The sequence below is a fragment of the Micropterus salmoides genome, unplaced genomic scaffold (genome assembly GCF_014851395.1).
Source record: "Micropterus salmoides isolate LMB-PRFRI ecotype aquatic unplaced genomic scaffold, ASM1485139v1 Ms_hic_scaffold_22, whole genome shotgun sequence".
Lineage (NCBI taxonomy): Eukaryota > Metazoa > Chordata > Actinopteri > Centrarchiformes > Centrarchidae > Micropterus > Micropterus salmoides.
In genome coordinates, this window is record NW_024041373.1 from 15,851,135 (window position 1) to 15,878,725 (window position 27,591).

A 27,591-nucleotide genomic window follows, 5' to 3' on the forward strand; every position below is an offset into this window, starting at 1 on the left:
AACAGAGGTATTGTCTGGAAACTGGGTGTTGTCCTCACACAGAAACATGAGGAAAGGTGTTATGGATAATGGCCAAATCCATTTTGTCTTGGAATGCCTACATAGGACATGCCATGTATTTATGGTTTTTGACAACAACACTGTTCTTAGACACTCCAGGTGGATCTGAACTAGTCCTGAGGCATCAACCTCCCACCAACAACTTCCAGCTCACACAGTTCGCTCGGCCTCCTCTTACATACAATGTACCAGTTCATCTACCTATGTTTGTGAAATGTGAAAGGCATACTGTAAATAAACACAAGGACAGATGAGGAGAGGAAGAGGTTGAAGTACAAAGTTTTATTTGAATTATGAATGAAATGTGAAAGAACCCACTGACAAGTTATTCTTTGTGTTAGTTTAGTAAAATAATTTGATTTGCTGTGTTCCCAAGCATGGTGTAACATGCAAAGATCGATCAAAACCAATATGTAGACATTACAGTGACAGAAAAGCTGAATGATCCCTAATAAATAGGTAATAGTGAGTAGTAAATTGGTGAAATTTTCCTCCCATTAGTAGGTTATAAATGTTAAATTCTGTGGTGCTGGTTCAGCCTCTGCATGCTTTTGGCTACCATGCATCTATTTATCACATTATGTGCAACACAGTCAACTTGTGACACTCCCATTTGTCAGGGATGGTGTCTCACAAGTGGCACTTAAACAGCAACATTGACAATCACTTCCAAACACAATGTACAAAAGTTACAAAATAAATACCCTTCTTTTTTAAAATCATTTTCTTGTTGTTTTGCAGTAAAATAGGCTCACAAAGTCATTTTAAACATCATCTGTGGCACATTTCATTAATTTTAAGATGAGTTATCCTTGTTATTTCCTGGAATTTAAAGGAAAAAAAACCCCCAGCAGTGTTGAAACATAATTCATGCAGCAAGTGTGAGTAAAAGGTCATTACATTGAGTTTGGTGTAACAAGTTTGCATCAAACTGGGGAGAGGACGCTCTCTGCACACAAAGAGCTGCTGTCTGAAGAACCAACGTTGCTTCGTAAGACACTGCAGCCAACAATTTTCATTTCAGTGGTGGGGAATCAGAGCTGTAGGTGCAGAGAGTCTCGTGCTGTAGCCCTTATCCAGCCTCTCTTTCTCTTCTAGCTCTGCTGGTTCACTAATGATGGTGAATTTCATTTCACTGCTCATTAAAAGAACATCTTTGCAGCCGGTCGTGCCATCTGACGCTGCTTGGGAGACGATATCCCCGGGAATGAAATTAAGAGAAATTCAAACTGACCTGTGCTCATCAGACCTGCAAATAAGAGATACAGAGAGATTTATTTCTAACTTGCTTTGGCAATGTAAACGTCTGTTTCTCATGCCAATAAAGCACCTCTGAATTAAATGGAGAAAAAGAGTGGGGAAATATTTAGGCAAACAGTATGTGCCAGCAATGTGTCTCTGATTTTTAGACTCTGCTACCTACCTACTGTATATGAGGTCTGGGCTTTTTCAAACACAGCTCAAAGTATTTACATATTAACAACACTGGTATTAAGTGTTCGTGCAGGAATATGGAATGAAGACTTGAAATAAAACCCCTGACGTTGTTTTCACCTTGTCTTGTGCTTTGAAATGAGGTCAAAGGGCTTTAATGAAGGCTTTTAATGTGCAAAGTGTGCAGCTATGTCCTTCTCCTTTCATGTCTTTGATCAGTGCCACTGACTAGAAAGCTTAGCTCTTCAAGCGAACCACAGCAGCATGTGCAGTATCTCACACCCTGACATCACAGGCCTGTTAGATTCAATCAAATGTCCTGTTATGCAAGTGTGCCAAAGGATCGCTTCCTATGGAGGAATTGCTCGACTATACGTGCATATAAGCGTACGGTGTATGCTTGAGATGCTATTTTGTCATACAGTAATACAACACAAAACCCCAGTCTGAGCCAGAGGGTATGGGGAAATAATTGGGAGCTTGAGAGTGCTTCATACTGTAAATCTCTGGGGGGATCTCTAACTCTTTTCTCCCTCCTTCTGCAGTAAGGTCAGACTTGAGTGTTTAATTAATGCTGCCCTCTGACAGGAGAACCACAGTGAGATGCATCAAGAGGACGATGATAAGGAAAATAAACAGTGTAATACTGAATTGAATGATAATGCCCAAACTAGTCTCAAGACAAAGTTGTCAGCCTGATTTCTAAAAATGAAGCATTTGTGTTTGTTTTAATATATTCCATGGTTGGGCTTCTCTCATAAATGAAATCTGCTGTTGGATTGTTAATTTGTCTGTGGTGATTCAGTATATCTGTGAATCAGACTACAGCAGATGTTTACCTTTGGGGATCTCGAACAAAAACTTCAGGGAATCTTGTCGAGGAATGGTGCCAGACAGATAACCATACACACAGGTGGATAGCACAAGAACGTGATGCATGGAGGTGGATTGTAAGGTATGCATTGGACACCAACAGGCGTGAGCTCACGGAATGATGGATGGATGGAAACTGTAAGATAACAATGTGCTCAGTGTGTGTATCATAGACTAAAACATGGTGACCACGCACTCTTAACTCCACGATCTATTTCCTTAAGTACTTGTTTGGCAAAGTGCCTGTGTAGGGGATGTGTTGGCAAGATACAAAAATGATTTACCTAGGATGCTTTTGGCGAATGCGGTGCCCCACAGTCTTTCATTCTGTGTTATAGTCTCATGCAAGGGTGTCACTCAGCAGTGGATTCAGGCTAAGCTGAGACACAGTCAGTGTTTTCCTTCAAATCCGCTTGTGTCAAACAAGGTCCAGCAGACACAGCTGCGGCCTTCACTGCTGCAGCTCTTCATACTGAGAAACAGCCAATCAAAGAGCTCCTCTGGCCTGCTGCTTCTTGACAGGTTGAAGTGTCAAATTCCATAATGGCATCCATTAACTTTCCCAAAGCGCTTTAAAACTGGCATTTAAAGTGCATTAAAATCATTAATACTGTCACATTTCATATAAACTATTCATATTAACAATTTCATATTAACAATTGGTGAAATAATCACTATTTAATATTTCTTCATTTATGTAAAGGTTAAACAACATTAATTCTTTGTTTATTCTTTAATATCTTATGAATTTGTAGGAATTGCAGACAAAATTGAAACGTTACAACCAAGGCCAACATAAGGCAAGTTTTACCATTTATGATGGATTATGAGCCTCAGCTGCAAATGTAAATTAGGGCTAAGAACAGTAATGTTTATTTGTTTTTGCAAGTATTTTGATAATAATTAAAAGTATATCTGCATTTTACATAGTTATTACAAAATTGTGGCAGTTAAAGTTTATTGAATTTTAACCCCACATATGTCATGTAATTTTCATATAGAAACAATGTTATAAATGAAGAAATCTTTAATTTGGTTATTTACTTAACTCCAAATAATTTTTAATAGTGATTAGTTCACCATTTTTAATTGATGACTCATTTAAAGTGGTGTGTGCCATCATGAGTTACTGTGCATTGTTTTGTGTTTGTTGGTAATTGCAATTGGTTAGGTCTGTATTAAAAGTGAATACACTGCAATCCAAATTCCCTCGCTCACCACGTCCATGTCCCTCAATATTTATACTGTGTGAATGTCATGTTTAAAAATGCATAGGCCATCTGTGCACTTGTCAGTGCAAACAAACTTTGGCTAGCTGCCCGCCAGTTGAAATTAAGCCAAATATGGCCGCCACAAGCCTTCACGTGTAATTCTATGAAGTGATCAGAGGTCTTTCAGCAGCTGAGATCTCAGCCCTGATACTAAGTTCAGACCACAGACTGACTGCACACATCCTTCTGGGCAGTATTGAACTGAGGTAGATTACACTTTTATTCCATTTCATGCTCGATTCTTACTTTATGTACTGGGAAATTTGGGATTTAAGGTTGACTAACGGGTCAGAGGTTCAAAAAGCAGGTATCATTGTGGACTAAAAAGAAAATCCAAAGTAAACAATGTAGATAAGAATCTCTCATTGCTTTAGTCCCCAACAATGAGTTTTATGAGAGGCACTTCAGCACCAGGTACAAACACAACAGTCCTCCCACCACAGGGGGAGCTACAACTCTCTACACAGAGCTCTCATCCGGCCTGGGCAGCAGCTGAGTGTGTTTCCTCTTCTCTAAGATCCTGTTGAGCTCCTCAGCAAAGGAGTAGCAGAGCGGCGACGTGTTTTCAGAGTCGCTCTGCCTCAGCAGCACGTAGCTGTTGCCATTCATCCTCCTAAGGACGCTGGGCAACGTGGCCGACAGCCCATTGGGGAAGTCACACATTGGAGAGGAAAGTTGCGGAGTCGGTGGGAGAGGAGGAGCTGGGGGAGGAGGCTCCTTATTGGGTGATGGGTGACCCTCACCAGGGACAATCTGGAGGAAGCCTCCGTCCTGGATGTCACTGTTATGCTGCTTTGAAACTCCATTACAAATGCCATTGCTGTTACAGTGGCTCGAGATTGTCTTCAGCTCCATGTGGGAGGAGTTTCTGTGCTGTTTTCTGTTCCCGTTGTGCCTCTTACTGTTTGGGTAGGCAGCAGCTGCAGCGCGTAATGAGTACTTCCCTCTGTTGCCCACTCTCAGGCAGAAGCCCACATAGACCAGGACCACAGTGAGGACTACACACAGACCTCCTAGGATGGTGATGAGGGACAGGTACATGGCCTCCATGTTCCTGGGGGAGAGCAGCTCTGAGTGGGGGAGAAGGGGGGCAGGGGGCGGTGGCAGGTGCCTCTCGGAGGAGGGACGCTCAGCGGGTGCCGGCAGGGTGGCGAAAAGAGTGTAAGTGTCTTCAGTTGGCTCAACAGGCGGGGGAGGTGGCAGGTCCAGGTGGATGGTGACATTGTAGGTAACCATGGCAACTTTGATAGTGTTCTCAACAGCATAGCAGGTGTATAGCCCGCTCTGGTCCTGCCGGGCCTCGATGATCAGCAGACCGTCAGTGCCGGATCTGAAGCCAGAGTTGAGGCCGTAGCCCTGCAGCTCGCTGCCATCCAAAGTCCAGAGGGGCATCGCCAGGTTGGAGCTGAGTTCACACTGTAGCAGCACGTCATCACCCACCCGCACAGAGCGGCTCCGCACGACAATGTCTGAAACAGGCATAGCAATAGTGAGAAAGTCTAACAAAGTTTACAGGAAAACTCACAAGTTAGCCTCTGACTCATTTTATATGTTAATTGCTTAAATTTATCAAACACTGTCCAAAGTTGTTGAGGCATAAGCTCAAATTATATATCTTTTAATTCCTGCCATCATATTGTCTTCTACAGAGAAAGAACAATGGAGGGTGGGGGAGAAGATGTAACATTTTATCAGATTGAAATTGTGAGGAGTGAGAAGGCATTTGCCTGCCTTTGAATATCAAACAGATTTCTCTCCAGAGATGGCAAAAATGTGATTAAAGAAGGGTGGGGAGGATTTTGCTAACGCAGTGTGCATTAGCTACTTTCAAAGAAGCCGTCATGCCATCTGATGACAACTATGCATCTTTCAAGTCCTTCCTAACATTCTATATTTTTAGCCTCTCTTTCTTCAATCCCTGCGTTGAGAGCAAACTTTCTTTTTTTTAAAGCAGCACGTGAGAATTCTGCATACCATCTTGTGTGTTCTCACATCCCCAGCTGCCATGCGGAATGTCCTGTATTAAAGTGGATCTATGAAGAGAAAAGAAACATAACAGTATGCATATTAGTGTAAAGAATAAACACATATACTGACATTTTTATTTCTTCCTGTTTCTATTTTTCTTTTGCATTCTGTTCCATTCATACATCTTAAATCAGTCATTGCCTCCATAACAGCTTTCTACTGGGTGACTGAACTCTTCCAGATTAATCAGTACACTTTAAGTACACAGCTGCATGCTATGTTTACAATCACAGCTAGTATCAAGTTTTCAGCCAGCGCAGTGATTATGCAACAGTTCTGGGAGCTGACACTGTGACAGGGCACGGTGATACTTGAAATCAATCAAGTCTAACACACGATAGGGCACCTGCAGCACTTTAATCACCTGATCAAATCACACACACATACACCCTTCGGCACCCACCTGTCTGCGTGTGCCATTATGTCCACACACTGGGCTCCGTTCCAAGCACAATGAGGGTCCCTGGCAAAAATGCAGTCGTAGCAGGAAGTGTATCTGTGACAGTTAGAGAGAGGAAGCTGCACCACGCCTGATGGAGAGCCCACGTACACACTCATCTGGGGGGAAGAGAGAGGATTTAAATACTGTATGACGGTGATTACTCCTTAAAATGTGTGTGTGCATGTGATGGTCAAACACACTACCTGTTTTTCAGATACGAGTACATTGTTAACAGGCTGTGGTTCCTCAAACACTTGAAGCTCCTCGATAATGTGCAGCAGACCCTTGACTTCTACAGCTTTATGTAACCAGCCTTCGTCTAAGTGACACGTACAAAGAGGAGAAACATTAGCATTTAAGGACCATTCAAACACACAGAAGCCTGAACAACAAACTGAATGTTACATGTGTTTCTGTCAGGTGTTTGCAAAGTTCCTACGAGTTCCTACCTTTCAGGAAGCCAATGTTTTTTTTTATTCATTTCAGTATGCAATATAAATGAACTTTTAAACACTTGAAACTAATCGCTCTACTGTTTCTATATTTAGATTTATATATTTATCTTCATGTAATCACCAAAATACGAGGGCAAATTCCTCATATGTGAAAATGTACCTGGCAATAAACCTGATTCTAATTTAAGATAGCCAATCCACTTTTTTGCCTTTATTTCTTATCATAGTTACATATATCGAAGAAGGTATAGGTATCTAAGATTTTTGTGACTACTTGTCACTTCAGAACATATTTGTATTTGGAAATTTCGTATGTTGTTATCACACGTTAAGGTCATACAGTTCAAACAGTTTATGTATATCTGGAATAGTGCATTATAGGTGGACTATGCTAAGGTTATTTTTAGTGCTAGAAAACAAGTATACATATATTGTCATTTGCCATTGGATTTTCATTCCTGTCCCATCTCGCTCCCACAAAAAAAAATTCCTGTCCCATCCCAATCCCCAAAGAATGACTCCCATCCTGTTCCAATACAAAACAAATCTGAGGGTAGCAACAGTTTATTCATCTTAGAAATGCATATTTATATATAAAAAAACGGACCTGTGATTTCTGTTGCCTTTTTTCCTGTCCTTTCCCAGTCCCGTGATGAATAGTAAAAAACTCCCATCCTGCAGGATTCCCAAAAAAATGACAGCCTCTAATGTCTGTGTGCCCTTGACCTCAACCTTCGTTGGATAGGCAGCCTCTAATGTATATCTTCAAATCTTTTTGCCTGCCTCATGGATTTTCAGTGGACCATGAGTCAAAACTAAGATACTTCGCAGACTACCTTGTCTAGGAACTTGAAACATGGTTTGCAGCTGACTCAAAATTACATGTAATAACTCATGTGACAAGATGGGTTTCCATTACTGAACAGGTTTCTGTTTGTGATTTTCATGTCCAGTGAAATGAATGGAAAACATGAGCTGCCCAGAGAAGCGGGAAGACATATCTAAAAGTATATGCAACTAGTAACTGTTACAGGTAGCCTGGTCATTTGACAACAGGACTCAAGGAAGTCACTGCACTCAGCCAAGAAATAATTACACATATAACCACAATGAATTTTGTAAGATTTTGTAACCTTTGGAGTAAGCCACTCCCCCTGTTTCCGGTGTTTGTGCTAAGCTAAGCTAAATGTCTCCTGGCAGTACTGTTTCTTCATATTTAGCATACAAACATGAGAGTTCATCAATCTTCTGATTTAACTCACTGAAAGAAAGCAAATAAACATACTTCCCAAAGTGTCCAACTATTCCATTGTCTGATTACACAATTAATACCTGACGACGATTAATTCATACACACCTGTGCCCATGTATAATACATGGTATGTTTGTCCATCTAAGCCTTGGATCATGTGTACAGCCATGTGTGTGTAGTCTGTGGTCCTCCTGAACAAAAGTGGGCGTCCATCTGAAGGTCGGACCTGCTGGGACATCAGAGGATGCCTCCTGACAAAGTTCAGTACATCATCAGGCAGGGAGGTGGAGACGTTTATGTCCCTGGCCCTCAGAGCGTCAGTTATACACTGCAGGAAAGGAAGCCAAAGAGAGCGATTAGAGGAGGGATGATGAGTAAATAACAAGGCACAATGTGGGCTGCAGGGAGCAAAGAGACATTTTTGGCTCATTTGTAAAAAAGTTCTCTGTAAATACAGACGGATAGTGGAAGGCAGAGAGGATGTCACGAGGCTTAGTGAGATGGTCTGCAGGGACAATTAAGGGATCAAGAAGAAAACGCGAGCCTGTGGAAGACTGACTCTGGAAAAAAATACAACTTTTGGCCGACAATGAGCCAGTGTACGCTCAGCCGGCATGTGCTGACATGCGGGGGACTCAGCTCTCTCTGCACCTGACTAAGGGAACAATTTCACTCCTCTCTTTGTCCTTTTCAAATGACTCCAGCCAGCTCCTCTAAGAGGCTTTCACGCTCCCAAGTTAAAACCCCTGACCGTTTCTCCTTTCCATTTAATAGCAATATTAAAATTAAGTCCTGCAAAGTGTTGCAGTGACACTACAGTGGATAATGTCTGCTCCTGCTAACGATGCCACAGCCCTGGCTGGCACACTAAACCATTGTCGCCAAAGCTATGGGCTGGAGTTGATCACCATGGAAATGGGTTTCAGTGACATAAGCGGGTTGTGTTGAGTCTCATCCTCAAGGCTGCCACTCATCCTCTGCATCGTTTTCTCTCCATCTATTTTTCTGTTTCCTCCCTTCATGCATCTTTACTTACATCATTTCATCTACTGTCTGTTGGCGGCTTTCTGGTGTTTTTTTCTATGCTTTAAGAGGCTGAGAGGGCAGCAGCGCCTGTATTTGTGTGTGCATGTGTGTTTACCGTTCCAGGTCGTGGGTCAGGGATCTTTCCAGTGTATTCCTTCCACTTAGAGTCAGAGTCCTGGTTCTCCATGTAGGGTCCTTGAAAGGCCTCTTGGACCTCAGAGAGAGAAAACCGACACACCGCAGACGCCTTCACATTTTTCCTAAAGGCAGCAGCACATACACACACAGAGTGAGAAAAAGACCAGAGCACAGGCCCCGAACAAAAACAGTCGTAAACCCAGTGTTGCCATAGGGACAGCAGTAGAAGTACAGTAGATCAGTGGCTTTAACCTAGCTGAAAAGATGGAGAGACAAATGAGAGGAAAGCACAGTTGAGCGGGGAGGGGATGAGAACTGTGAGAGATAGCACAACGCTGATTAGAACTCATATATCTCTGAGAAGAGTAGGAGGGAAGTTGGAGAGAACTACAAAATGGTTTCAAAGAGATGTAGTAGGAGTAAGAGACAGGAGAGGTGGAGCTCAAGTGGAGACAGACAGAAGATAATCAGTGTATTTATGCTTTCCCCACAACAAAACATTTTGCTTAGCATAACATCCACTTCTCAGCTGATACATCCATGCAGTAAATAAACCGTGTTTAAAAGTGCCTCAAAGGGCAATTACAGTTATAATCAGATTACAGATACAGTTATAAAGATTTTTCTGACATCAAACCCCATTTTTGACACTACTAATTGCAATAGCCATTTGATGTATTAACATTCAGTAATTATCTCTCTGTACAGTAGGTTTTTTGTGGCGCAATTTTATCTACTTGACCATGGTTTGCTCTCTTTACATCGTGTCACAGCTATATTAAGTTACTGGTAACGCAAACCCAACATTTCCACAGCCAAACCATGGGGTGGCTATTACTGTAGAGCAGCCACAGGAAATGTGTTTGTCTCTGACATTAGCTAGCCGCAGATGTTCATACTGAACAAGATAGCAGTCATTTTCTGCATTTTTCCTTTACTGGATCATTTAAAATTTTTGCAAGGAAGTAATGGAATAAGAAGGAACGGACACAGGGTAACCAATTTCACTGTGCCTAATGGGAAACTACTTGTGTCATGTTCAGAATGAAATCAGATTGTGTTGAATTATTTTTCACCGACTTCTTTATTTTAACAACGTGAGTTTGTTTTGCTGCACTACAGCAACAACAGATTCACTAGCTCTGTTGTATTTCTGCCAATGTTGCTGCTCAATGAGTGGCTGCTCTATTATTAAACCACACTTGCTGTTATTGGTAACGGTAACCACAGGTGTCGTCAAATCAACCAGGACTGAAATCTTTAAATTCTTTTAAGCCCGTCTAAATTTGCATTTTTAATTAATATTCTTTCCTTTTCCTCTAGCCCACCTCTTTAATCTCGTTCCTTTCTTCTTTGACTGTTTGAATGTATCGATTGCTGCCTTTCATCTTTTTCACACTCATTTGCATTTGCATCCTTAAAGTCTCCGTCAGCCGTTGATCTTGACAACACTCGAGTTCCCACTCACCACTCCAGGCCGAAGATGCCGTAGAAGAGCGTGTCCTGTGGCTTGTGACCGGGTACGATGAACACACTGCGCAGCACGTTGAAGTGGAAGTCGTACTCAGGCAGAGTACATGTCACTCTGGCCTTGAGGAAGGACGTCCACCGTTTCTGAAGAGTTAAACGGCCTCCTCTGTCCCCCTGAGAACAGAAGTGGAGGAGAAAGGAGAAACACACGAGGAGGAGGGGTTCATATGAGGATAAATGACATAACAGACTGAACACTCTGCTCGAGGTGGAGCACATGGGGAAGTGAACCTCCTAGAGAGCAACAGATGGCAAGGGGAAGCCATTACGATAGAAGGTTATATAAGGTTATATATTCATTAAGGTTATGGCTTCCCAAAGGTAAGACTCTCCACTCTAATCTACAGGTTTGTGTGTGAGTGTTTTTGTCCCTCAGCAGACTGCAGCATGCAAACCTAATGGTTGAAAAGATTTTGACAGATTCACAATGGAAAAGCTTGACTCAAGGCCACAGTTCTTTTGGAAATCCAGCAACACGGCATCATCTTGCCCTTTGATTTTAACTTAAACGTATTCAGCCTGTGGCAAATTGCAAATGTCACACATTTCACCGCAAGGCATTTCTATTAAGATGAAAAAACAAATATGCTGCCAAGCTTTCAAGGAGAGAACTTGGACTTCATTTTATGGTGCCACAGTAGAAAACAACAGAGTTATTACACTGTACAATTGGCTCTCACTATTCTTAACCCCTTCCTGGGCAGCAGGAAATGTAAATCATTCACATTTTACAGAGCACATGATGCTTAACAGTCTGTCTATCCCCTGCAGTCATCTATCCTTCTCACACAGAACCCCACTGACTCTGCAATGCATCCATCAACTACACAGTCTGCTCCTAATCACACTGGGGCCTTGTTACAAACACATTCCCCATCCAGCAACTCATCTATTATAGCACCCTCCCCTATCATCAACCAAGACTCCAATCAAGCTAGTCTGACGCAAGGCTTCACTCCACTTGTAAATCATATCATGCATCTTTTTTTATTTTGCACTCACTTTACAAACCCGAGCCACTCGTGCCACCCTGCTGTGGCTGTAGGTTGTCGTCTGCTCCTGGCTCCTCTCGTTGAAGAAGAAGTAGATCTTATCATCATCACCGGTGCTGCTGCCCAAACTCTCCCTCACCAAGGCCGAGCCCACAAAGTCTGCCTCTGTATGGGGGAGAAAAAGATAGACTGTGTTTTTTTTCTTTCCTGATAAATGAATCTAACAAAATTGTTTCCACCTCATGTGAAGTAATTAATCATCGACAGCCTTTACATCCATGGAGTCCTATTTAGATAACCAGCTGACATGAGCCTTTGATACCCTGAATATGGGTATATTAGTTACCAAAACCTGTCTACCAGAGGTGTCTTACTTAAACACAAAACAGTAAAATGGTGTGATAATCGCCTTTAATTGAGCTGTTGGCTACTTGTAAAAGGAGGGGGCAGAAATAGCAATCCTAATACGAACACAGTTTGTACATGATGATAAAAATAAAAAGTGAAAGGAGAAGATGTTTATATGCTTCAGTTATCTGCAACACAATATGAGTCATTTCAACCCCAAACCAGTTTTCTGGAGGAACACATTCTGTGAGGGTATAGGCACAGCAGTGCTTTGAGCTAAATGCTATTGTCAGCATGCTAGCACGACGATGTTTAGCCACAAACCAAAGTATCAATCAACATGAAATTTCGACGTGGTGATGGTGCCAGATTAAAAAAGTCAAGGGATCACCAAAATGATTGCAATTAATCCTGAGGGAATGTGTGTACTAAAGTTCATGTCAATCCATCCAAAACTTGTTGAGACATTTCAGTCAAAACTACAAATATAAACCTCATTGTGGCACTAGAGGAAAAGTCAGGGGATCACTGAAGTCATTAGGATTCATCCTCTGGGACTATGAATGTCTGTACAAAATGTTGTGTGAATCCAAAAAATTGTTGAGATATTTTAGTCTGGACCAAAGTGTAGGACCAACAGACTGGGACTAAAAACAGAATTGTCAACGCATGTAAAACTAAAGTGTAATACTTTAAGAATGAGTGGAGCTGATGCAAAGTAACATAATGCATTGTCGATCCACTGGTGCTGATAAAGAATCAGTGTGTGTTTCTGTGGGTACATGAGCAGATTATATGCAGTGACCACCCTGCCACATAAACTTGCTATAGGGCTTTTATCATTCCAGGAGATCAACTTACCATTCAGCCAGCGTGTTGGGGCATCTTCTGTCTTCAGTGTGGGAGACGGAGAGTTGCGGCGGATATCTGGAAAGCTCCTAAACTCATACTGGGAAGCTGTATACATCTGCTGGTCTAGGGGAAAACACAATTAATTAGCTTCTTCAGGTATTTAGTAAAGCTCTGGAAGTGACTGTTGAAGGGCTTACCGATGAGGAGGGCAGTGTAGCCTGTTGTTGGGCCATAGGGACATTTGTCTCTGCCCTCTTCAGGCTGAGAAGACATCACAAACCTTTCCTCATCCTATACAGCACAAACAATTGGGGTAAAGAGGAGGACATTTAGTTAGAGGAAAGACATTCACAGAGTCAAACATAAAACAGAATGTGAAATAATATCAGCACTTTTTCACTGCTATGTTCACATCTATGGACCAAGAAATTGGTTCTGTAAATGCAACAACCAAACAGATTGCACTTACACCCATATAGTAAGAAATTAAATGCTAAGTGCATTTAACAGCACTGGAAGGGCTGCTATGTGTTTTGCATTGACATACTATGTATGCACAGAGCGGACTGAAGGCATGAGTCCCACACATGTAGAGATGAGTCGAGTTGAACCTCTGGAGGAAGCGGATATGATTAAAACACTCCGTCTGCATAAGGAAGAGAAAGCCGGAAAGACATTACAATGAGGGAATATCAATGCATGGGAGAGAATGAAATACAAAAACATGAAAAAGAGGGAGAGGGAAAAAGAATAACTAAATGCCTACCTTATTGTCTTTTCCCTTGAGCCGACATTGAAGTTTTTGCTCGTGGGAGGCCTCCCACTCAATCTAATCCACACCACAAAACATACAGTAAGACAGAAAGAGCACACAACAAGTTGGATGGTTTCATATAGCAAAATATCACAGATCTGACATTAGATAACTGGAGAGAAGTATCTTTCTGCTTTAATAATTCAAACCATTGCAGCATATGAATTTACTGTGTTGTTAAATAAAATCATATTCTTTTTAACTCTCTGAACACATTTGTATTTACAGCAGTATTCGGAGGTGTGGTTGCAAAGCAGTGTTACACACACACCAGCAATTATACGTGACATACACCAATGCTGTATTAACAGAATTAGCTCAGCTTACAAAAACAGCTTAATGTCAGGTTGTCACCAGGTAACACACAGAGCAGCAACAGGTTAAAGAGGGTTTTCAGCTTCTATGGGTACTTAAACGAACGGTCAACTTTAACATTATCCTGCAACATGCTATAGCTTGAGGGCTTCACTAAATGACGGCAACACTGCTGAAAATACACTTTAGCCTCTTTAACTCCACAGATCCTTTGTTGGGACCATCATTGCAAACTTTTGTTGGACTGAAAGGGCAGTTCAACATAGAAACTTTTCTAAATATACCACAGACGTTAGACTGAAACACAGGGTGTACATGTACAGGTACATGTGCATAAAACAATTAACGCAACATGTCGTATTTAAAAATTTTGTCTTTGGTAGAGTTTGTAAGCTTTAACTTGAAAAGTAGGCTAGATACTGCCAACACTGAGGTAGATAGTATGATAATTTCTGCATTAATTAAGAACTACTTCTGTGTCTACATGCTTCAAAATGGGGACGATATAAACATGCATTCTGTATCTATTTAGAGTTATAGTGAGAGGATACAGTACTAAGTTTGTCATTTTTCCCCATTAACATGTAAGTTTATGCAGCAAGATGCTCCTGTGGTGTAACTGTGAGTTATTGTGCAGAAACTAATGTGACTGCTACACACACACAAATACACAAGAGGCGATGAGGGAATAAATACTTTTGCCTCAAAATGAAATATTGTTGCCTCCGAAAAGTTCCTGTGTTGTGGAGTTCAAATGAAGCTGTGGAAGAGTTAAAGATGTGGCAGCTGAGGCACACAACACACAGCAACACAGACACAAACAAACTCACAGTGAGAGCAGGGCTGGCTGAGATGTCAGAGGCATTGAGAGCGAATACAGCCCCCCGGGCCCCGACATAGAGACGCTGACTGTCAGCCTCCAGCAACATGGTGCTGTAGTTGACTGCAGAGGACTGGAAACGTCTGCAGCCCTGGAGACCTGAGGAGGAACAGGGGAGGACAGGAGAGGAGAGGGATTGGTTGTTAATGAATGTAACCTTCTGTAAGCCCCTGACTGCTTCTGCTCAACATCTATTTAGCAAAACAGCTCCCAATTTCCATAAAAACAAAAACAAAACCACAGACATTCATACACCACACAAGGTCTTCAGTGGCTGAGTCGGTGATAACCAGTATAATAATGGCACTTCAATAGAGATTGGGGAAGTTTTAGAGATGGCACACTCTTGAATTATTAAATCAGTGGGCACAAAAAAAACCACCCAGATGACAACAACCCAGTTTTACCTTCTTTTGTTGCTGCACTTCCTCAGATAATTCCATTCATGTCCCCTGTTTGTTTATTAGACAATATAAATGGTTGAAAAGCCTGATTCTCATTTGTAAGGCTAAACTCATTACCACCTGGTCATATCTTAGTACACTTCCCACTGCTGCTATTGATTGTGGTCTGTCTGTACCATGGGAACAACTGTGGGCTAACAAATAACACTTTTCAGGGACAAAGCATCCTCAGTTCACATTCATATTTTCTCAAATACTCCAAGAATCTACTAATTTATCCTCTGCGGCACCACTGTACTGATAACTACATACATAACTACATCATCTATCATCATTTATGGTCATCAGGATTTTAATGTGATAGTCTGAATAAAAATTATGAAAAAATCCACACTGGTGGATATTTGTACAACACATCTCTCTGAATGTATTCAGAAAGCCCACAGTTATTGCCATCAGGGTGTTTCATGTTAAAAGAACAAGAGTGAGCACTTTTTCAATCAAACCTGACAGTCTGAGAATAACGGAGAAAGAGAAATCTGTTCTGTCTTCTGTGATGGATTTCTTGCTTATCGAACGTTGGTTCAAAGAGGTAAAAAGGCCTTACTCTTTGATTCTGAGGGATTCCTTTTAAAATTGGAAGGCGCTTTTAGGATAGAAAATTGTTCTATTAAAATCTATTTTCTGTAGCTGCAGAGAAAAAAAATCTCTTTACAAGATCTTATTTCTGTCTAGTCAGAAATAAGAAACGTACAAACACAAAATTGGAAAAGCATGATGCATTAAATAAATAAACTACTTTTTGACAGCAGCAGTGTTTTAGGATAGAAATTTTCTTTAAGACTGTTTATCTACAGACTTTCTCTTGCTCATTTTCAGTAATGAAGTGATTAGTCAACTACTGATTAGCTGGATTGATTAATTCAAATGAATGAATTATAAAATGTGAGAGAATTGTGAACAAGGCAAGGGTCTACAGCAAAATGCTAATGTTAGCATGGCAACATGCTCACAATGCTAATATGCTGATACTAAGCGGGTATAATGTATACCATGTTCGTCATTTTTGTTTAGTGTGTTAGCATGCTAACATTTGCTTATTAGCGCACAAAGTACAGCTGAGGCTAATAGGAATGTCATTAGCTTTCCAGGTATTTATTCGTAAACCAAAGTATTAAAAATTTAAATTTTGGTCAGATGGCTATATGAATATTCAGACATCACTGAGGGGACTATATATACTGTATACAACCTTTATTTATCTTGCCTTTATCTGGTAGTCTCACTGAGATCAAAATCTTAGGTGGGTGCTTATTATTATTATTATTATTATTATTATTATTATTATTATTATTATTAGCAAAGAAAAACAAACATAACCAGAGAAACAAAAGTCATAAAATACACAGAACATAGTCAGACATTACAAAAACAAATACAGCAGCAGTGAGCTGATGAATTCACTATGAGGTATGACTTGTCAGAATACCTCTCTACTGTCAGAGATAAAAAGCAGAGGCAGCTCCTAACCAACTACAGGCTTAGTGACCACGAACCTGCCTGTAAAACATTCAATGAGATAAGAAACATTTACTTTAACAAGTTCAACTCTGTAATCTCAGATTTCTCCCAAGAGAAGGAGACAGGGCATATCTTGCTGCACAAAATCAAAATGTATCAGCATGCCACAACCTGAGGGACAGCGAGTCAACTACGCACACGCATGCATTCACACACACACACACACACACACACACACACACACACACACACACACATACACGTACATTCATTAAAATGTTGCAATGGTTTTATAGTTTTCACTTACTTGTACATTTTAAAAATTTTTATTTCACACCTGCTTTGGCAAAGTAAACTTCTGATTCCTATGCCAATAAAGCCCCGCTGCATTGAACTAAACATGAATGTCATGACAATGCTTCCAAAAGTTTCACATATACATTATTAATATATCATAAATATATTTCAATACAAATATCAACCTCATGGTGGCACTAGAGGAAAACTCAGGGTCATCAAAGTCAAAGATATTTCAGTCTGGACCAAAGTGGTGGAATAACTGAACAGCAGACCATTACCATACACAGAGCCCTGCTGCTAGTGTAGCTAAAAGTGGCACAGATTTGGTGGTTCCAGCTTCACAAACATAAGGATTTTGAAATGAAATGAAATTACAACTCCAATCTGGACGATAATAAGCCAGGGATTATGTTTATCCGACACAACTTTGCTGAGGGAGTAGAAAATAATGAAAAGAGGCCCGACACAACGTCAAATTTCAGAGATCCACTTCTACTTAATGTGGGTTTCTGTGGTTTGAGGTTTCTTTGCTTTGTGTATTTGTCCCCTGTCCAGTTTTCCAGGCTATATTGGGATGCATCTGTTTGACAGGACAAGATACTAATGAGGTTCACTCCTACGAACACTCAGGAAAGAGACATACTGTACTGTACAGCACACACACACACACACACACACACACACACACATATATATATATATATGCACGCACTACCAAGACATGTTATGAAGTCACTCTCTGCAGTCACGAGATTCTGGGTAGTTATGCAACTTATAAACATACAATCTATCAGAGTCCACTTGGCTTAGGTAAACATGACACCGCTGACACAGACACAGAGAACTTCTAGGCATGTTATAGCCACAACAATATCTCTACAAAGAGAAACAACTGTGATGTGAGCAAACAGCGTGGTCCATTGTGAAGAAATTACAGCTAAGTTGGAGGTTAATGTCCAATTAAAATATCTGACATGACTAATGTGGAGCAGCTTTTACTATCAGCCTCTCACACCAACTAGGGAGTACAGTAGCTCAACGTGACCAAACAGAAAATTGTCAAACGTACTGCATTCTATGCCAATCCACTTCCCCCCTGAAGACTGCATAGTTATCAAGTAAGCCGTCATTAAGATTCCTATCAGCTGCTGCAAAACACAATCCACTCGGCTCACTTCAGCAGCAAGCAGCAGCAGCAGCAGCAGTCAGTTCCCATCTCAGACTGCTCTTGGGTGATCAGGTGTCTACTTTTCCTCCCTCATTCTCAGCAGGAGGAAGAAGAGTATTACCTGTATGGGATTTTCGGGACAATACGTTTTCCTGCGTGATACGAGTGTCTCATTGTGAGTGTAGACAATGCATTACAGCAGAGACAATGCCTTGAGTTTCCTCAGTGTAATCCAAGCATTAGGACACACAATGGCTGACAGCTGGAGCCAGGTACCTGAAAACAACCTCTGTGAGAGTGTGACGCAGCAGAGGGGAAAATATATTAACTATATGTGACAGCACATTTTAGCCTTGGCTTACAAGATTGTGCAAGAAGAGACACGTTTGATTAACGTGTTCCTAGCAATTTCATTAGTACATGCATTTTACTCCTTAGACCTCCCTAACACACAAACCATTTTGGCATCATTTTGTAAGACTAATTCAGTGCACTGAAGATGGGCTGTACTATGTAGAAAAGGTCAGTTATCAGGTCTGAGTTATCCACCAGATGGATTCCTTCTCTTTTCATTTGAGATGGTTACATTGTAGACATCAGGGCCAAATGACCAAGACACTGTGATGTGAGGAGAAGAACTCCATAGAAAGTCAGCAACTTATCATTGTTCAGATTGGTTTGCACTATATAGGTATTTGACATAATTAACAATAATTATTCAATTTGCTGACACTTTTATCCAAAACTACTTTCAGTTGCTATATATGTCAGAGGTCACACACCTCTGGAGCAACTATTGACATCTCAAACCAGTTGGTTCTCATGAACAGCTGCCTCATACTCCAGATAGTTTCCCTTAGGGCTGGACAATGAAACAATAACAATAATTATCGCAATATATTTTTTTTCAAGAACAATATAACAAATGTTCAATAAATATTCAATAAATGGTTGATTTTATTCACTTGAATCGTAAACAAATTAGGACTTCATTTTTTATTGAGATGTTTATTTTGTTGAGGAAAAATGACTGAAAAAAGCTTTTACTTAATTTTATTTAATGAACTTACTGCATATTTGTTGACAAAGATTTTATCATAATTGTTTTGAATGATGATCCACTGTTTGACCTCAAGTGTTGACCAAAGAGTTTAAACCACATTTAACCATCAGGTTTCTTCAACTTTCACTCAGGAGCAAAAATCAGCCTTTAAACTCGAAAGAAATAACAATTTAATACTTATTGTGATAATTATTGATATAAAAAAGATATGAAACTTTTAATAGTGATAACATTTTTGGCATATCGTCCAGCCCTAGTTTACCTCTAGATTGCAATTCAATTGTCCACCTATCTGAGCCATCACTATCACAGTCACTCTTAAATGCCACTTTTTCAAGTGCAGGAATGATGATGTTGCTGCACACAGCACTTGAGGGGTCATCTGATAGTTTCAAAATGTGTGAAAATAAACAGATGATAACTAGGATAACAGCCAAAACCTGTATTTTCAATTGAAGCACTGTGTCATACTACCAGTTAAAAGTGTGACCTTTTACAAATTTACACCTCTTATGAGCAAAAAAATTTACGCAGGAGTATAACTCTCAAAAAATATCAGTAGGAGACCCTTAAAAGAATATACAGTACGTACAAAATATGATAATTCTATCTGTTAATTAAGGTGTTTTAGTTACTTCTTTTTGTAGTAGTCTGAGGAAGACATATTCTTCCAGATGTGCAAGCAGGAAGTAAACTAATCTGGTCATGTGACCTTTCACACTAGTCACATGATATTGATCCATTTTAATCAAGACAATCTATACTTTCATTTAAAAGTTGAATTTCTTGCCCAAAGCCACCGGTACAACTTTTAGAGCTTCAGAAATAAAATGAAAAGACGCAATTGTGAACGGTGGGATTTAAGGTGTTAATTCCGTAGGGAAAGAAAAACAGTGAGTGAAGCCCAGATGATATTATTTACTGAGCAAACACTCAGCTGATCAGCAAAGTACAGAGTGTTCAGGGACACGCACGCATGCACACTAGCTGAACCTCAAGGCGTTTGGACCGTGTGTGCCTTACATACAGTTCCTGACAGGCTGAAATCAGTGAGTGCAATAAAAAGATATCTAGATGTGACATCAATTTTCATTCTTTTAAAACCTGCTTTATCTCTGTTTTGCCAGATTTTGGACTTTAATGTTCTCAAAACTGAACTGAATTTTTCTTCTTTATGAGAAAACGTTGCAATGAGAAGAGAACACACAGGTGCTTGTGTGCATGCATGCGTGATTTAACTATACCCCACACAGGTTTGGAAGCTTTGCCTTCAGGTTGCTAAGAAACACACAGATTTAAGGGATTAGTGGTGAGTTTGCATATCGATGTCTTCTCATCAGGAGGAGGGAAGCAGAAGAAACAAAGACTAGAGGTAATGGCAAGGTGAAGGGATTAAAAGAGGGCAGTGCAACCAGGAAAAGGAAGAACAGAAGACAAAAATGAGTAAAAGAGACAAAGCTCAGGTAGAGAGATGGATGAGAGAGTGATGGGGTAGCAGACAAGGAGAACAGTCATGTAGGAGGACCTGTGGGCCGGCTTGAGTGCAAACAGATTATTTACAGAAACTGAGATAAAGGTATCAAGAGAGGCTCATAGCAAGAGGAGTAACGGGGGTAAAAAAGATAGATAATGAGTGTAAGTAGGTGATGTATTGTGAGAAAGACAACTGTTTAGAAAAGGAGAAGAGGAAAGGAGGGATATTGTTCTACAAGTAGATCTTATAAAGGGTATTTGGCAGCAAGTCAAAGTGGAGAGGTGAGAACATTTCTTTCACACATCTGTGTATCAACAAATAAATTCCAGGATCAGATAAAAACTGTAAGGAGATACACACACTTGCCCACACATGCACAAAAGAAAAATGCTGTATACGGCAGTCCTGCACCATACTACAACAGTTGTCATGGTTACGGTGCTTCTCAACTACCTACAGTGGTGTCAGTCTCCCTGGATGCTCCGCAGGGATCCAAGAGTAAGAATTTCACTTATCTGCCACTGTCTCTGTAGCACCTCAGGCTACATGCCATCACTCACACAAGGTAAATGAATAATAATCACACTGATAAAAAAATACACAATAAAAAATCATGGTTTTACACAAGAAGCGGGTGTAAGAACTACCAGAGGCAAGTGGTTTTATGCGCAAGTTGGTGTGCACACAAATGACACTGAGAAGAGTGGAAAGAGAGCGAGGCAAAAACGAAAAGAGCTGTGTCAGTAGAGAGGAGAAAGAACGAAGGAAGGAAAGTTAAGAAAACAGATGTCACCGGCAATACAACAGAAAGAGAGACTGAACAGATAAAGAGTTTCTTTCCAAATGGAAATATTCCCTGTTTAAAGAAACCTGTTATAGAACAGCTGCCAGCATGAATGGAAAGCCCTGCATTAATAACTGAGTTATGAGTCTTCTTAAGGTGTTCAATGTCTGAGGCTCAAATGATTTTGACTTTTGACAATTTCACATGAATGGGATGCACCACAAACTGTTCAAAAACACAGATTTTAGCGCAAAACCCTGTGTGTGCTTGTTTCCGTGCTTACCGCTCCTCAACACGGTGATGCGTGGAGTCACATCCAGGTCCAGGGGCGTCCTGAACGGGTAGGCGGCCACCGCACACACACAGCAGCTCAGCACCAGGAGCCGCGCCACAGAGGATCGAGCTCCCTGCATCTCCACCGAGCGTCTCGTGGGGCACACACTCTCCGACCAGGATATATACACATGCGCTCCCACAAACATATTCACCCTACCACTAACATAAACCCCTGCACACACACACACCCACGCACTCACACAAACACTGGCAGGCAGGCAGGCAGGTAGCCTCTTTCACCGTGCTGTAGAAATAAAACACATACAAAACCAGCAGATTTAGTAGTCATGTCTACACTAGAAGAAACATAAAATGCCGTACGTGAGGGCATATGACGGAAAATGTCACCTCAAAAGGTCAGAGGAGAAGCTGAAAAAGAAGGAAAGCTGGTGAATTTGAGCGGCACAGTTCAAACACATTAAGCAAGCTGATGTGGGGGATTTCACAAGGATGACGACAGAGATATGAAAGACACACAAAGTGGATTCGCTCAATAAAATATTTGGGGGCTTTTGTAGATCAACGGCGCCCTGTAAGACCGGGCCAGCTTTCCATGTTGCAAAGTCTTGCAGTCTGTAGTGTGTGAGCAGCAGCTGCAGAGTCCAAACACATGAATGACAACCCCATTAGCAAAACAAATGACTGTCAAACAGAGCTAGGTGCCGATATCACGAGCAAACACGTGGGGATTAAACGGCGGTGTGGAGCAATCCAGACCAATAAGGTGTGAAACCTGTTCAAACAGGAGGTGAGGGATTGTGGGATTGTGAAATATGATCATTTTTAAGATGTGTGTGTTGTGATATGAATGCCAATGTTGTTCCGGCAGAACAAAACCCTCTATTGGGAGGAGGGGAGTGAGGAGATGGTGTGTGTGTGTGTGTGTGTGTGTGTGTGTGTGTGTGTGTGTTACTATCACATGCACCAGTGCACACACCAACCACACTGAATCCGGAGCATCACCAACAACCAACAATATTATCCAGTTGGATCTCTCTTTTTCTATGTCTCTCTTTCAAACAGACACACGAACACACACACACACAATCTCTCTATCTTTAAATACTCCACTTCTTGTCTTTAAAATGTAAACAGTTGCACTCTTTAGCGCTTTCCTTTCACAAAGCATGCCCATAGCACCCTAAAGAGCTGAACACCCAGGTAGCCTGCTTCCTCCTTCTATCATATGTGCACACACACACACACACACGCATGCACACATGATAACACAAATCTATTTACACACACAAAAAAAAGAGCAGAAAAGTTAAGCCATTAGCGCAATCGTTTGTGACTACACTCTTACAGATAGTCCCAGCAGTCCCTCAGGGCTGACACCATGACAACGGCTGGCTTGAGAGTTGAATAATGTAACAGTCGAACAGCAGTATGCAGGTGTGGATCAGAGAGCTACTCTAGTAACTGTGATTTTAACAGTAGGTAGTAACTCGTAAAACGGGGAAGCACAGGCTTATAGAAGTACTCTTAGCACTGTAAACTGTGATATTATACCCTTGTTCTAGCCACTGTTCACACCCACAGGACAATTAGCAGAATGTAAGACTGCCAGTACTATGGAAAGTTACATGATTATAGTCACAGCGCCCTGCTATATAATATATAGAATATAACTGAAACCTTAAAATGAAGATACGGTTATTCTATTTATATTGTTTTTTATGTTTGAAAAGGACCACAGAGGTGGTTTTGTGTGTTTTAGCCCATTAACAAATCAGATACTTATATACATTATTGCTGTACATTTTCCAAAACAAACATGAAACAACAAAAACATGTTAAGATAAATCTTTCTACAGTCCACTCATTTCCCTATGATATAAACTCAGCAGGGAGACGTGAAACCTACAGTAGACTTATTTCAAATCTATACATCACGCTAAACATTTACTCTTCTTCCTCTAAAATTGCACATGCGAGTAATGAATGTTTTGCAAATTAAACCTTTGTTGGGCCAGCTGCCAGAAAGTATCGCAGTTACATGTTATGTTGTCAAAAAATATAAACGCAAAGAGGATAAGAACAAAAAGGATAACAACAATGAACTAACATGAATGTCCTAGAAAAGGTAAAAGGAATTTGTTTAGTGCTGAAACAATTAATTTATTAGGCGATCAACAGAAAATGAATCATCAACCATTTTGATATGGTTATGGTTTGATATTAATCATTTTTGAGTCATTTCTCTAGAAAAAATGACATTTGCTTGTTCCACCTTCTCCAATGAGGACGAGGAGTGATGATTTGCTGCTGTTCTCTGTTTTATATCATTAGTATTAGTACCTTTGGATTGTGGAATTTCACTTTGGGCTCTAACAACTTTTGATGGGCACATTTCACTATTTTATGCCTAAACGATTAAACAGTTCATTGTTATATAATCGACAGATTAATCGAAAGTGAAAATGATCTACATCTGTAAGTTTCTTGCCTTAAAAATATGACTTTTCAGTAGCTGACTCAAAAGTCTTGGATGTCAGAGTTTCACACTGGAAAAGAAGAGTTTTGAAAATCCGTCCCTGGTGGCAAATTTATTACTTTGACAGAAAGGAAGTTTGAGAAAAAAGTGAAGTCTTTTTACAAAAGGATATTTCTACTGTACAGAATTTAAACGGCTGGAAGGTTGGAAACCAATCCAAATGTTTTTGAAATAAGATGAAAAACCACCATATATTCTCCCAGGAGTGGAGAAATAACTTTTATAACTTTTAGCTCCTGACATGTAGCTGTGTTAACTACTTTTTGTAGGTTTTTACAGCTCTGTCTTGTCCAAACACACTTTGGGGACACCGCTCATTTCTGTCATACATTCTCTCTCAGGATGTGCTGCCTTTCCTGAGGCCTGTCAAACACGGTACATGTGTGTCAATTGCCCTCCTAGCCTTGTCTAAGCTGGCCTTAAAAGGTGGCAGGGGAGATGCACTGAGGGGCTCTATATAAGTCATTTATCTGGCGCATGCACACCAAAATCACTCAAATGGACTGTCACGGTGTAAATCCTTTCATTCAGTTTGTCAGTCAGTCTGTCAGTCCGTCCGTCACAGTGGTCTTGATGTGGTCTTATGATCCAGAGAGGAAGAAGAGTCTGACTGACAGATAGAGAAAGAAAATATGAAAGAGGGGAGAGAAAGCAGCAGGCAGGGAGGTAAAATGTCATCAAAAAGTCCAGCGGCGCAAACCAAAGAGCCAGTAATTGTGACATTCCCGATTCTCTGTCATCTAAAACCCATTACTGCCAACTTGCTCTGGGCACCCCGGACCCCCTAAATGCAGAAGCTTTCAATTGTTAATTGGCCACTGAGCACCCCAGTCAAAACTTTGAGAAAATGTAGAAAGAGACATGTTGAAAATAAGATGAGGCTGACCCAGAGGAAATTACAGCGTCTCTACTACTCACGACCTAACCTCCCTAATCTGTCTTCCTCCTGATCTCACTGCCAGCTCTCAGTCCCATGACATTCACTCACGGAAATGGATTGTATCAGGCAATTATAAAGTGTCTATAAACCCGCCTGAATAGAAGAGATTGGAGGACCGCGGTGACAGCTCCATCAACACACAACAATTGTCCCAGAGGACTTGAAACTGTTTTTGAGTTGGATATGTGTGTCTGTGTGTGTGTGTGTGTGTGTGTGTGTGTGTGTGTGTGTGTGTGTGTGAGTGAGTGAGAGAGATAAATGGTAAAAAGATTTCAGTGAAAGCCATTGAGCTGCGCTTCAACTGAGAGACAGACTGCTTTAAAACACTCTTGTTTCACAGACAGACAAAAGGAAGCCAACTGTACTGAACTCTGTTTGTTCTGTAGCTTTATACTGTGTACCGTCACTTCATGAATGTAACACTGGGATCTTTAAACTGACCTTTTACACTGGACTTATTCTGATAATGCGACAAAAGGGACAAAACTGTGTGTGGTCAGTGTATTAATGAAATGTTGTTTACCGTTATTTATCCTTGAGCATAACACACACACTCACAGCTCATATGTGTTATTTGTGAGAATCTTTCCACTCTGCAGCAGCTTCACTCCGGGTTAAATGGCAGTTCAAATGTGGCAATGGTTTATAGCCTAAGTCTAAAATTCCACTAAACATGATCAATCTCATTTAAGAAAACGGGAGGCTTAAGGTCAATTCAGGCATGTCTTAAAATGGTCTTATAAACGGTTACAGTACGTAACCTGAAATCCCAAATTTGGCTCAAAGGGTTTCACAATCTGTTCAGCATACGACACTGTTTGGCCCTCGCTTCGGTGAGGACAAAGGGAAAAACGTCAGGCAGAACAACAGTGGAGGAATCCCTCTTCCAAGGCGGACAGACATGCAATAGATGATGTGTGTACAAATAAAAATAACAATAGTATAATTGCAATACAGAGAAACAGAAATATTAGGTAAATAGACTGCATAATATAATAATATTGCATACACATACAGTATGACTGCAGTGTCGCCAGCAGAAAAAATCCTTTCATTGATATGTCACACTGACTTTACACTGTGCCAATGAGAGGCTGCAGAAGACTATGGAGTAACTCAAAACTAAAAGCATCTGTGCAGTCAAAAGTACGATTATAAATTTGAATAAAACCAAAATCTGAATAAGGTTTGAGTTGAAAACCAGCTAACCTATACCGTTTGGAGAATGGGGTGAAATATAAAGCAACAGGAAGAGAATATCAAGCACTTTTTACATGATAATAACATATTACCACATCTTTGCATATCTTACAAGCGTTTCCTTTCACTACACCATTCCATTACATCGTGAATATTAAAGGCTAAACAGGTAAGATGCCTGGGTTCACAGGGTGTGTGCCTAAAATGATTAGATCACTGTTACAAAGACCATCAGCTTGGATAGAAGATGGCTGATTACCCATCATAAACAAATCAATATGCTCTTAAAGCACCTCCAGCATCATTAATGTGTGTTTACAGCTCATCAGAGTTGTTCAGTTGGCATCTTGTGACATGTTTAACATATGAATCACCGGCTGCAGCTTTACTTTGCTGCCCAGTTCGTCAACATCCCCCGCGGATATCTGACGTATTGAAAGTCGCTCCACACAAGTGCAGCCCCATATGAGTTATAACGCAGTAATGCAGTAAAATTAGGCTAGAAGACACACAATAAAGGCTCAATGGGTGTTTTAAATACATCAATTAACCAAGTTTACACACGTTCGTGCTGTCAGTAGCCTACTTGACACAGGTGAAGATATCCTACACCTGTCTGAACTGGGCTACTATAGAGGAGCAAGTATCCAATAATGACACGTAAATTATCACATATTTTTGAGAGGATATTAAATACTAATATCACAGGGAAACTCTTAAGTCTGTAGGTCAACTGCAAAATTGTCATAAAGATAAGAAGAGATTACATATAACCATACTACACAACAACAATCACTGTGTGGTTATTGAAGAAATAGGCTACTACACCACAATAAAACAAACATATCAAGACAAACTCACTATTAAGTAGCCTAAAGGTATTTTTGTAGGTTGAGCAAGGGTCGTGTAATTTCCAACGTGTCTTACCTGAATCACGTACACATTCCTCGAAGAGCAGGATATGTGTTTCCGTGAGCTCAATATAATCCAGCTGGACTTTAAACGCCTATACTCACAGTCAAACACACAAACACCCACTGAATAACACACAGCACTAACGCTGGGACGGACTCGAGGCTTCTCTCTCCACTCATTTGCCGTCACAGGTGGCCCGCCCTCCCACAACGCTTCACTTGCTTGTGGGTTTTTTTCTCCATCCACCAACCTCTGAATCAGGTAGTCCGGTCCTTTTTT

At 40.7% G+C, this 27,591-nt stretch overlaps 1 protein-coding gene across 4 annotated transcripts; it reads right to left on the bottom strand.

The window, feature by feature from the left end:
- Window positions 1-323: 323 nt before the first annotated feature.
- sema4ga (sema domain, immunoglobulin domain (Ig), transmembrane domain (TM) and short cytoplasmic domain, (semaphorin) 4Ga) lies at window positions 324-27,591 on the bottom strand. 4 transcript variants are annotated; one of them, XR_005447197.1, is made up of 16 exons: window positions 27,325-27,591; window positions 21,708-22,004; window positions 14,661-14,809; window positions 13,468-13,530; window positions 13,249-13,347; window positions 12,899-12,992; window positions 12,711-12,824; window positions 11,512-11,666; window positions 10,448-10,623; window positions 8,957-9,101; window positions 7,921-8,143; window positions 6,312-6,427; window positions 6,070-6,224; window positions 5,613-5,671; window positions 2,652-5,107; window positions 324-1,309 (listed from the first exon to the last, which is right to left on the bottom strand). XR_005447197.1 is itself a non-coding variant. In XM_038736985.1 (15 exons), exons 2-15 carry the CDS (start codon window positions 21,904-21,906, stop codon window positions 4,098-4,100), a joined length of 2,757 nt encoding a protein of 918 aa, XP_038592913.1. In that variant the 5' UTR covers window positions 21,907-22,004; window positions 27,325-27,591; the 3' UTR covers window positions 324-4,097. The 4 variants fall into 4 exon arrangements, 1 of the variants encoding a protein (XP_038592913.1); XR_005447195.1 differs by having other exon boundaries at window positions 324-2,503; XR_005447196.1 differs by having other exon boundaries at window positions 2,334-5,107.